The sequence below is a fragment of the Malania oleifera genome, chromosome 11 (assembly GCF_029873635.1).
Source record: "Malania oleifera isolate guangnan ecotype guangnan chromosome 11, ASM2987363v1, whole genome shotgun sequence".
NCBI classification, from domain to species: Eukaryota; Viridiplantae; Streptophyta; class Magnoliopsida; order Santalales; family Ximeniaceae; genus Malania; species Malania oleifera.
In genome coordinates, this window is record NC_080427.1 from 81,360,010 (window position 1) to 81,372,500 (window position 12,491).

Here is a 12,491-nt window from a genome sequence, read left to right on the forward strand (position 1 = left end):
AAGATATTGAAGAGACGCTGGCTGTACTTCCATGTGTGGATGAATAGAAAGTGGTATTTACGACATTTAAACTGACAGGGGAGGCGAAGCGCTGGTGGAGATTAGCATGACTGATAGAGGAGCAGAGGCCGGCTTCGGTGCTAGTGACTTCGAATCGATTCAAGGAGCTCTTCTTCGAGCAATATTTTCCTTCTGTCATTCAGAACGTGAAGGTAGCATAGTTTCTGCATTTGGTACAGGGGCAGATGACCGTATCCTAGTACGCAACTCGGTTTATCGAGTTGTCATGTTTTGCTCCACATTTAGCACCTGATGAAGAGAAAAAGGCTAGAAAGTTTGAAGAGGGATTGAGGTAGAACTTGTTTGAGCAGGTGATTGGCTTTAGAGCTCAGACATTTACAGAGGTTGTAGACAGAGCTGCAATTATTGAGACTGGTATTCAGAGGGGTTCAGTAGCGCAGAGTTAGAGGAAGAGGTCGGTGCCTCAGGGTTAGCAAGCTTGCTCCAATAGGGGTCCATGGAAAGGAGGCTATGATAGAGGAGACCAGAGGCAGGTAGCAGGACCTTGAGAGTACTAGGGTATACAGACCTTTCTAGTGTGCCAGACATGCGGGAGGTGACACTCGGGGGAGTGCTTGGCAGGGAGAGGTGTATGTTACAGGTGTGGGAAACCCAACCATATGGCACGTGCATGCCCAAGGCCATAGGACCAGGTTCCAGCTCCTAGGCCCTATTGGGGAAGACATCAGGCAGCTCGAGGAGGATATCAAGTGCCTCATGGAGGCCAGTAGAGGAATGTAGCCCTAGTGTGAGTTTACGCTCTGACGTCGGGTGATGCTGAGGCTGCTACAGATGTGATGATAGGTATATTTACTGTTCTATCATATCCAATTATTGTTCTATTTGACTCAGGTGCCACTCATTCCTTTATCTCTACATCTTACATTAAATTATTTGGAATGAGACCCAATTGTTAGATATAGCATTGTCAGTAGCTACACCATCAAGGTTAGTGATGAGATGTCAAAGGGTACTTAGAAGCCATCCAATAGAAATTCAGGGGAGAGTGTTACCAGCTGATTTGGTTGTAATGGATATGTGTGAGTTTGATGTAATACTGGGTATGGACTGGTTAGTTGCTAATCATGCCAGCATTGAATGTTGTTAGAAAGAAGTAATTTTCAGACCTCCTGGAGAGCACGAATTCATATTCATTGGTTCACGGGTATGTACTCCACCGCAGCTGGTGTTAGCTATATAGGCAAGCAAATTACTCCGGGACGGAAGTCATGGATTTGTGGCTCTTATAAAGGAAGCCTTAGAAAATGAATCGAAGCTTGACAGTACCCCAGTCGTGCGGGAATTTTCAGATGTTTTTCTTGAGGAACTACTAGGATTACCTCTCGAGTGCGAGGTGGATTTTTCTATAGATTTGCCTCCAAGGATAGCGCCCATCTCTAAGGTTCCCTACCGTATGGCTCCAGATGAAGTGGGAGAGTTAAATGAGCAATTGTAGGATTTGATGAACAAGGGATTTATACGACCCAATGTATCGCCATGGGGAGCTCCAGCGTTATTTGTAAAGAAGAAAGACGGGTCTTTGAGGATGTGTATTGATTACAGAGAAATCAACAAGGTTACTATCAAGCATAAATATCCTCTACCCCACATAGACGATTTGTTTGATCAGATCCAGGGTACACGAGTATATTCCAAGATCAACCTCAGATCAGGGTATCATCAGGTGAGAGTAAAGACAGAGGATGTTGCAAAGACAGCCTTCAGGACCAAGTATGGGCACTACGAATTCCTCGTTATGCTGTTTGGTCCGACGAATGCCCCAGCTATGTTCATGGACTTAAGAAATAGAGTTTTTCACCAGTATCTAGACCAGTTTATGGTAGTTTTTATTGATGATATACAGGTATATTCGAAGAATTCTAAGGATTTTAAGGGGCATTTAAGGCAGGTACTGCAGACACCCAGGGAGGAAAAGCTTTACGCCAAGTTTAGTAAGTGTGAGTTTTGGCTTGAGAAGGTTGCATTTTTAGGCCATGTGATCTCAGGAGATGGTATATCAGTGGATCCCAACAAGATTGACACGGTGGTGAATTGGGCCAGGCCAAGGAATGTGCATGAAATCAGGAGTTTCTTGGGGCTGGTAGGTTATTACTATCGATTCCTTGAGGGGTTTTTAGCTTTGTCAAGACCTTTTAGGCGTTTGACCAGGAAAAATGACAGATATGTGTGGGATGAAGAATGTGAGTAGAGTTTCCAGGAATTAAAGCAGGAGCTCGTCACTGCACCAGTTCTAACGATTCCTTCTGGAGGTGATGGTTATGTTATCTACAGTGACGTGTCTTTGAAAGGGCTCGGTTGTGTACTAATGTAGCATGGTAGGGTGGTAGCGTATGCGTCCAGGAAGTTGAAAGAATATGAAAAGAACTACCCTACTCACTATCTAGAATTGGCTGCGGTTGTACATGCACTGAAGATTTGGAGACATTACTTATATGGTGAGCGGTGTGAGATATTTTCTGATCACGAGAGTCTAAAATATTTCTTCACACAAAAAGAGTTGAATATGCGCTAGAGAAGGTAGCTAGAACTCATCAAGGATTACAACTGTACCATTAGTTACCATCCAAGTAAAGCAAATGTGGTGGCTGATGCTTTGAGCTGTAAATCAAAGGATACGACGCAGTTAGTAGCAGTAGTTTAGCACCCAATTCAGATGGACTTAGGAAAAGCTTGGTGTGGAGTTAGTAGCAGATGATCCTCAGGCATTCATGGCTAGTTTAGTTGTACAGCCTACACTTTATGAAAGAATCAAAGCTGCTCAGAGAAATGATCCTGAATTAGTGGAGGTGCTAGCTAGAATTCAGGAAGGTTAGGGAGAGGAATTCAGCATTTCTGATGATGGAGCTCTAAGATTTCGTACTAGATTGTGTGTGCCTACAGATGACAGTATCAGGAGGATGATTCTAGAAGAGGCACACAGATCTCTATACATTGTTCATCCTAGCAGTACGAAAATGTATAGGGATCTATGAGAGTATTTCTAGTGGAGTGACATGAAGAGGGAAATAGCATAATTTTTGCAGCAGTGTTTGACGTGTCAGTAGGTTAAAGCTGAGCACCATAGGTAGGGTGGTTAGTTGAATCCACTTTTCATTCTCGAATGGAAGTGGGACCATGTATCCATGGACTTTGTTACTGGGTTACCGCCGGCACCACATGGTCAGAATGCCATTTGGGTGGTGGTTGATAGATTGACAAAGACAACTCATTTTCTGCTCATTAAGGTTAGCTACCCTATGAACAAGTTAGCAGAGATTTACATACAGGAGATTGTTCGACCCCATGTAGTGCTGGTATCCATAGTTTCGAACCGTGATCCACGTTTTACATCGTGGTTCTGGAGGAGCTTACAGGAGGCACTGGGGACTCAGCTAGCATTTAGCATTACTTTCCATCCTTAGATAGACGGCTAGATAGAGAGAACGATTCAGAAACTTGATGATATGTTGCAAACGTGTGTACTGGATTTTGGGGGTAGCTAGACTCAATTTTTGCTACTAGTTAAATTTGCTTATAATAACAGTTATCAAGCTAGCATCAGCATTGCACCATACGAGGCTTTGTATGGTAGAAGATGCCAATCTCCTCTTTTCTGGGATGAAGTCGGCGAGAGGTGAGTTTTGGGTCCAGAGATGGTTCAACAAGCGTGCGATAAAGTTTGACTCATTCAAGATGAAATCAGTGCAGCACAGAGTTGGCAGAAGAGCTATGCGGATACTCACCGCTGGGAACTGGAATTTGTAGTGGGTGATCAAGTATTTCTAAAACTTACGCCATTGAAGGGGATCATGAGGTTTGGGAAGAAGGGTAAGTTGAGCTGTAGGTTTATTAGCCCATTTGAGATACTGGAGACGATTGGGTCAGTGGCTTATCGGCTAGCTCTACCACCATCTTTATTTAGGATTCACGACATGTTTCATATCTCTATTTTAAGGAAATACATCCCAGATCCTTCCCATATCATTAGCTATGCAGAATTGGAACTCAATGGTGATCTAGCGTACGAAGAAGCTTCGGTGCAATTCCTAGATAGAAAAGAACAGGTATTGCGTAGCAAGAAGATACCATTAGTAAAAGTCTTGTGGATGAATCATGCGTTAGAAGAAGCCTCGTGGGAGCTTGAAGATGAGATCAGACAAAAATATCCCCACTTATTTAGTGAACCTAGCGGTGATGTATAGATTAGAGTAGTAGTAATTTTATTTTGTTTATATAATGTAATTGTAATATGGTGTATAAGATAGGTAGTGTTTTGGTTTTGCGAGAATTTTTTTTATAGTTGTAATCTCCAAGAACTACCCATGTAACCACGGTATTCCTCTGCCATAAGCGAGGACAAGTAATAAAATAAGTAGATTGTTTTGCCTTCTTAGAAGGAGGAATCATATGAATAATAAATTTCGAGGATGAAATTTTATAAGGAGGGAGAATGTAATGATCCAAAGGATAATGTTATTTAAATAATAAAGAGAAAGGGAAGTGGGAATAGGAACAAAAGGAGGCAGCAGACTTCATCGACAACATTGCATTTTAGACATAATAACCCAAGAAATTTTTCCGAGCCTCATCGATGAACACAGGGGTTTCGTCGACAAGGGTTCTTCAGAACCTCGTCAACGAGGTCCTGTCTCATCCAGTAGAAGATACCGAGAGAGGATTTTTGGGAAGTCTAAAATTTATCGACGAGGGTGAAGATTCGTCGACAAACTTTCTACAGGATTCGTCGATGAGGTGACGTGGCTCGTCGACAAATACCGCAGTATAAATAGCCCTAAACTCAGTTTAATCGCACAAAAATCAACGCAACTTCCTCTCTCTCTCTCTCTCTCTCTCTCTCCATCTCTCTTCGATTTCGGCACCATTAGTCGCCGGATTGACTATCTGAGGCCACCACGACGCTCCTAACGAAGTTCTCTCCAAGTTTACCAGAGCAGATCATTGGTGGAATCAAGTTGAATTTCTTCCCAAAATAAGGGTAAGGTCTTTTAGTCAGTTTTAGGCAACGAAATAATGGTACTATGTTCTAGCGAATGTTGTTTTCAGGGTGTTGAATAGGAAGTCCTGCGGGTGTAAGACTTGTATATCATAGGGGTTTTTTAGTAGTTAAGTAAGGGAAACATGCTATGCTAGGAAACTTTTTTATGATTTCAGCATGAATTATATAATTTTATCAAATTAATATTTAGGTGATATATATATATATATATATATATATATATTACAGTTTCTAGAACTTGATAATATTAGTATGCATTTGTGCGGCTTGAGTCGATAACAGAAATAATACTATATTTATAGAATTTTCGAATACCATGTTTATAGTCATTAACAGAAATACCGTGATATTTGCATGATATAGAATGACGAATTTTTTAGTGAATAGAATACTCAAAAATATGCATTTTTAGTAATTCTAGAATAACATGTTTATCAGTACCATAACGCCCCAATATACAGATATTCCGACAGCAGTTAGTTATACAAAAAATAGATTTTCAGTTAGTTTATTTAGAATTTTAGATAAATTCTATAGGGTTATGGTTATTTTAGAAACCACAGTAAAAACAGAATATTACAGATATCAGTTACCTATATAGTATCAGACCCTGATGGATCAAACAGCAGAGCACGGTACCATAGCTACAGATATTTAGTTCAGAGTGCAACCACTTTACTCAGATAGTAAGTGATATGAGGTCGATCGTGCCCACGTCGGGACAGGCTCTCCATCATATATGGATTGAGGGGGCCAATCAAACTGTTGGAGTTTAGTTGACTTACCCTGGTCGGCCAGCTAGGATAGGTCCCGCCTTTGAGCTACACAACCCTGTTATGAGGGGTTAAATCATGACATACAACCATCTAAGGAAATTTTCTCAGATATTATAAGTATAAGTAGATTTTTCAGAAATAGTAGTATTAATATGAAAATTAGTTTCATACAGATTGGCATGTTAAATAATATAGTTAATGGTTTTATTGTACGTTAAGTAATATCAGCATTTTCGAATTCAATTATTCATATTATTCCTAAATCATATTATTTTTACCGAACTATAGCTCAGTGGCCACACACTAGTAATAGCATGTTTCGTCTTACTGAGCATTAGCTCATCCCAGTGTTGAATTGCTTTTCAGGTGAACCAACTAGGCGAGCGGAGCAAGCTCGCAAGTAGAGGGGCTGTTGTAGTACCCTTTTTAAAAGTGAGTATTACTTTTTGGGTGGTATGTTTTGTAAACCCTTGGTATTTGAAAGGGTAGTTTTGAGAGAAATAATGCTGTTTGTATATCATGGAATAATTTGACACTCTAGTATTAAATTATATGTGGACTTATTTTATATTATTGGCCTTCCGCTGTTTAAGTTATTGTTGGATATTAAAATAGGGGAAAAGAATTTTATTTTATAAGTAGGTCGTTTCAAGCATTTTCAGATTCAATTATTCATATTATTCCTAAATCAGATTATTTTTACCGAACTATAGCTCAGTGGCCACACACTAGTAATAGAATGTTTTGTCTTACTGAGCATTGACTCATCCCAGTGTTGAATTGCTTTTCAGGTGAATCAGCTAGGTAAATGGAGCAGGCTCGCAGGTAGAGGGGCTGTTGTACTGCCCCTTTTGTGAGCGAGTATTACTTTTTGGGTGGCATGTTTTGTAAACCCTTGGTATTTGAAAGGGTAGTTTCGAGAGAAACAATGATGTTTGTATATCATTGAATGATTTGACACTCTGGTATTGTATTATATGTGGACTTATTTTATATGATTGACCTTCCGCTGTTTAGGTTATTGTTGGATATTAAAATAGGGGAAAAGAATTTTATTTTATTAGTAGGTCATTTCAGCCGTCGTCAGTAATACTGAATTCCCTCCCCCTGACCATTTTGCACTTTATCCCTCACCTCTGCTAATTCTGGGTCTTCTTTCTAAGGATCTTTAATTCTTTCTTGCACAGTAGGCTGCACCACTAAACTGGCAATGTGAGACGAAGAACCACTTTCAACTAACTCAATACTGAGTCTCTCCAAATCCATCATGATCGGATACTAGATCTCCATAGCCGCCAATGTTGATTCCCTGGACTTCCTACTCAACGCATTAGCTACCACGTTTGCTTTCTCTAGATAATAATTGATGGTACAATCAAAATCCTTAATTAGCTCCAACCACCTTCTTTACCTCATATTCAGTTCCTTTTGAGTGAAAAAGTACTTTAAACTTTTATGGTCGGAGAAGATCTCATACTACTCGTCATACAGGTAATGCCTCCAAATCTTCAATGCATGTATTACTGTAGCCAATTCAAGATCATGAGTAGGGTAGTTCTTTTCATATTCTTTCAATTATCTGGACGCATATGCCACCACCCTGCCATGCTGCATTAATACACAACTAAGTCCCTTCTAGGATGCATCACTGTAAATGACATACCCTTCACCCCCTGACGGGATAACCAATACTAGTGCTATGACTAATCTTTGCTTCAGTTCTTGAAAACTCTGCTCACAGCTGTCATCCCACTCAAATCTGACATTCTTCCTTGTCAGTCGTGTCAAAGGCCCTGACAAAACTGAGAATCCCTCAACGAAACAGTAGTAATACCCAGCTAGCCCCAAGAAACTCCTGATGGCTTGGAAATTCCTCGGTCTAGCCCAATTCACTACGGCCTCAACCTTACTAGGATCCACAGAAATACCGTCTTTAGATACAACATGCCCTAATAAAACGACCTTCTCAAGCTAGAATTCACATTTACTGAATGTGGCGTACAACTTCTTTTCCCGTAGCATCTTCAGAACTTGCCTCAAGTGTGTCTCATGCTCCTCATGGCTCCTCGAATAGACTAGTACATCATCAATAAAAACAACAATGAACTGGTCTAGGTATTGATGGAAGACTCTGTTCATCAAGTCCATAAATACCGCAGGGGCATTCGTCAAACCAAACGGCATAACAAGAAACTCGTCATACTTGTACCTGGTCCTGAAGGCCATCTTCAAGACGTCTTCTGCTTTCACTTTCACTTGATGATAGCTGGATCTAAGGTTAATCTTTGAATATACCCGTGTACCTTGAAACTGGTCAAACAAATCATCTACACGGGGTAGAGGATATTTATTCTTGATTGTCACTTTGTTAATCTCCCTATAGTCTATACACATTCTCATAGACCCGTATTTTTTCTTCACAAATAAAATTGGAGCTCCCCACGGAGATACACTAGGTCGTATGAAACCCTTATCAAGCAGATCTTGCAACTAATTCTTCAATTCTGCCAATTCTGCTGATGCTATTCGGTAAGGTACTTTGAAAATTGGCGCTGTACCTGGAAGTAGATTAATGGGAAAATTGACCTCACGATTAGGTGGCAAGCCTAATAACTCATATGGGAAAACATCTGTAAATTCCTTTACTACAGGTGTACTAGAAAATTTCAATTCATTCTCTGACATCTCCTTCATAACTACCACAAATCCCTGACAACCACTCAGCAGTAGTCTCATGACCTGGATAGCTGAAACTAACTAAGGCGGGGATTGCACTTGCGGTCCTACAAACCTGAATTTTGCTTTCCCTGGAGGTCTGAACATCACTTCTCGTGCTTGGCAATCTATGCTGGCAAAATTAGCTACTAGCCAATCCATGCCAAAGATCACATCGAATCCATGCATATCTAGCACTATCAGATCAGCAGATAGAATTTCCTCTTGAATATCAACTGGACAACCTCAGAGCACCCTACTACACTTCACTGCTGACCCAGTCGGTGTAGATACCAATAGTTTAGTATTCAACAACTGTGTTTCTACCTCACATAGTCTAGTGCACCCCGAAGACATAAACCAGTGTGTGGCACCTGAATCAAACAATGCAATAATTTTAAAAGAAAGCATAACAACTATACCTGTCACTACAAAAAAACTGTTTTTTAGTGACGAAAGTATTAGTGACATTTTCAATTTCGTCGCTAAAAGTTGGCATTAGTGACAATTTTTAAGAATCATCACTAATAGTGTACCCATTAGTGACAGTTTTATCAGCCGTCACTAATACGACACTATTAGTGGCGATTTTAAAACTGTCACTAATACTTTTGTTACTAAAAACAGTGCGGTAAACAATTTTCGGGCGAAATTTTTTTTTGGAAAAATATTAGCGACGATTCTAGAATATTAGTGAAGGATTAAATTTGTCACTAAAAGTCAATTATTAGTGACGATTAACTAACCGTCACTACTAATATTTATAAATAAATAAAAAAATTAGTTAAGAGTATTAGCGACGGTTTGGGAGAACCGTCACTAATAATTGGGTATTAGTGATGGTTTGAAACCTTTACTACTAGTGTTTTTATTTAAAAATATATTAAAAAAAATTTACTTAAGGGTATTAGTGTCGGTTTGGGATAACCGTCACTAATAATGGGGTATTAGTCACGGTTTTGAAACCGTCACTACTAGTATTTTTATTTTAAAAATATTAAAAAAAATAGTTAAGAGTATTAGCGACTGTTTGGCAAAATCGTCACTAATAATTGGGTATTAGTGAAGGTTTTGAAACCGTCACTACTAGTGTTTTTATTTAAAAAATATAAAAAAAAAATAGTTACAGTTATTAGTGATGGTTTGGGAGAACCGTCACTAATAATAGGGTATTAGTGATGGTTTTGAAACCGTCACTACTAGTGTTTTTATTTTAAAAAAATTAAAAAAAAATAGTTAAGAGTATTAGCGACGGTTTGGGAAAACCGTCACTAATAATGGGGTATTAGTGACGATTCAAAACCGTCACTACTAGTGTTTTTATTTAAAAAATATTTTAAAAAAATTAGTTAAGAGTATTAGCGACGGTTTGGGAAAACCGTCACTAACAATGGGGTATTAGTGACGGTTTCGAAACTGTCACTAATACTAGTGTTTTTATTTTAAAAAATATTAAAAAAAATAGTTAAGAGTATTAGCGATGGTTTGGGAAAACCGTCACTAATAATGAGGTATTAGTGATGGTTTTGAAACCGTCACTATTAGTGTTTTTAATTAAAAAATATAAAAAAAATAGTTACGGTTATTAGTGATGGTTTGGGAGAACCATCACTAATAATAGGTATTAGTGACGGTTTTGAAACCGTCACTACAAGTGTTTTCATTTAAAAAAATATTAAAAAAAAAATAGTTAAGAGTATTAACAACGGTTTGGGAAAACCGTCACTAATAATGGGGTATTAGTGACGATTTTGAAACCGTCACTACTAGTGTTTTTATTTAAAAAATATAAAAAAAAAATAGTTACAGTTATTAGTGATGGTTTGGGAGAACCGTCACAGATGCTCAAAATATGAAATCTCCACCTTTACCTGCATAATTTCCCACCCTTTCCCATTCTTCTTTCTTTACTCCCGCCTCCTTCTCCCTACTACCATCTCTTCACTTTATGCTAAACCGAAATTCCTAACAGCCCCTCCATGGCCGCTGCTGCGATCTGGCCTGACCCCCACCACTGCTGCTTTTCTCCAGTCAAGTAGAGTTCCTCTCTCTCTCTCTCTCTAAAACGCGCGTTCGTGGGTTTGAATGGGTTTGGTGATCGGTGGTCAGATGTGTGATCGTGTGTGCATTTGAGATGTGATGGAGACGCTGCTTTTGCCATTGTTTGATTTGTTTCACGGGACTCAATTAATTTTAGGTAAGATTACTCTCAGGTGAAGTTTTTGGAACTTGAAAGTGCTAACAGCAGTAGAACCATCAATACCAATCACTCGCTTCTCATTTTCACCTCTTACATGTCTGTACTTTTCGCTTAAAGTGCTAATATTTTTTTCTTTAATCATTTGATATTGTTCTTAATTCTTTTTTATTATGATTATCAAATGTTTTAGTTAGTGGAGAGTTTAGCGAAGGCCATTGAAACTGGATCCTGGGATTAGTAATCTGATGCACTGGTTTGAATTTTCTGGTTTTTATGATAGTGAAAATAGTTGTGTTTCAATTTTTGTTTTATGGGGTAGTTTGTTTTGTCAAAGATAGGTTTTTGAAGTTTAATTTTCTTAATGAGTTTCTTGTGTTTTGTTTGCCTATTTGTTGTTTTGAAAGGTTAATGAATTGAACAACCACTTTGACAACTACCAGCAGCTATTGAACTCGATATCAATATCAAATAACACAAAGGCCATGGTAATTAAAGCTCAATTTGTGATGTTGTTGAATACTTTGACTCTAGTACTTGGGATAAATGCTATTCTTCTAAAATGGTTTGTCCTTAATGATCAGCTATGCGTAGTTCTGAAAATAAGTAGAGAATGATGGTTTTTTTTTTTTGCATTAAATGGTAGGCGAAGAGTGACAATTGATATGGATTTGAGATGTAGAGCATCAGGTGGTGTCATGTCATTGCTCAATGCTCATTATATTTGTGTCATCTGTTCATTGTTTGTGGGATGAACAATCGAAATTGAGTGACTATTGTGTCTTTACCCAGAAATTTGGAACAACAATCCATGGTTCAGAAAGAGGCCTTTCTGGAAAATTGAATCAATTACTCAGTTATTAAGGTTTAGAAGGCACTGTTTCACTTTTCTGTTATCATTTGTGAAAATGGCTACTTTTTCTTTGATAATACCATTTTTGGGTTTCTGCAGAAATTTATATGCAAAAAATTAGTATTCAAATTCAATTTCGATGGGAGTCTCAAATATTAAATTTGTTTTTTATCACATTTAGTTAATAGTGAACGGCGTTGCTTGATTCTACTTGAACGTTTCTTGCCATAACTGTAGTTAGTTATGCCTTTCTTTATAGACACTTGAAGGGCCAAAACGAAAGCTGGAGGAAAGTGAGCAATTGTTAAATCAAAGGAGGTCTGTGGCACTCAGAATTCACCTTTTGCATTAATTGCCCTTATTTCTTAACACGATTGATTTTGATTTTGACACTAGAGATCTGATTGCAAAGTATAGTAGCTCTGCTGAAGAGCTTATCAATTCTGAGCCATAACTTCTCATTAGTTGTTACCCTTTCAACATGGGGTAAGAAAATCTCCATTTATTTGCTATTATGGAATTACATTTTCAGTTTGCCCCTTTTTTTCTTCCATTTATGAGAAATTCCCTACGGTGTTACTGGTATTGCAATCTTATAGCTGATATAGATCAAAAAGTTTGCAATCAAAATGATAATAATTACAAGTTATTATTATTGTTGAAACCATGATATCAAGGTGAATGAATCACAATACAAGAAAGAAAAGAGAGAATAAGAAATGAGTGTATTTGTGAGAAATAACTAGTAAGGACTAAAAGAAGGAACAACCTCAAATCAAGTTAAAGGGAGGAAAAGGGTCTGCAATAAAGGCTCAGGAGTAGTATTTGTTTTCTACATATTTTTTTTATATGAGTATTGACATTTTTCCATAC

General features: G+C 38.3%; 1 protein-coding gene across 1 annotated transcript; it reads left to right on the forward strand.

Moving 5' to 3' along the window:
• Positions 1–106: 106 nt before the first annotated feature.
• LOC131167603 (mediator of RNA polymerase II transcription subunit 9-like) lies at positions 107–12,072 on the forward strand. Its single transcript, XM_058126397.1, is given in 6 exon segments — positions 107–259; positions 10,820–10,864; positions 10,959–11,021; positions 11,173–11,253; positions 11,878–11,936; positions 12,015–12,072. Coding segments are annotated over 6 exon segments (459 nt in total).
• The last annotated feature ends 419 nt before the right edge of the window (positions 12,073–12,491 follow it).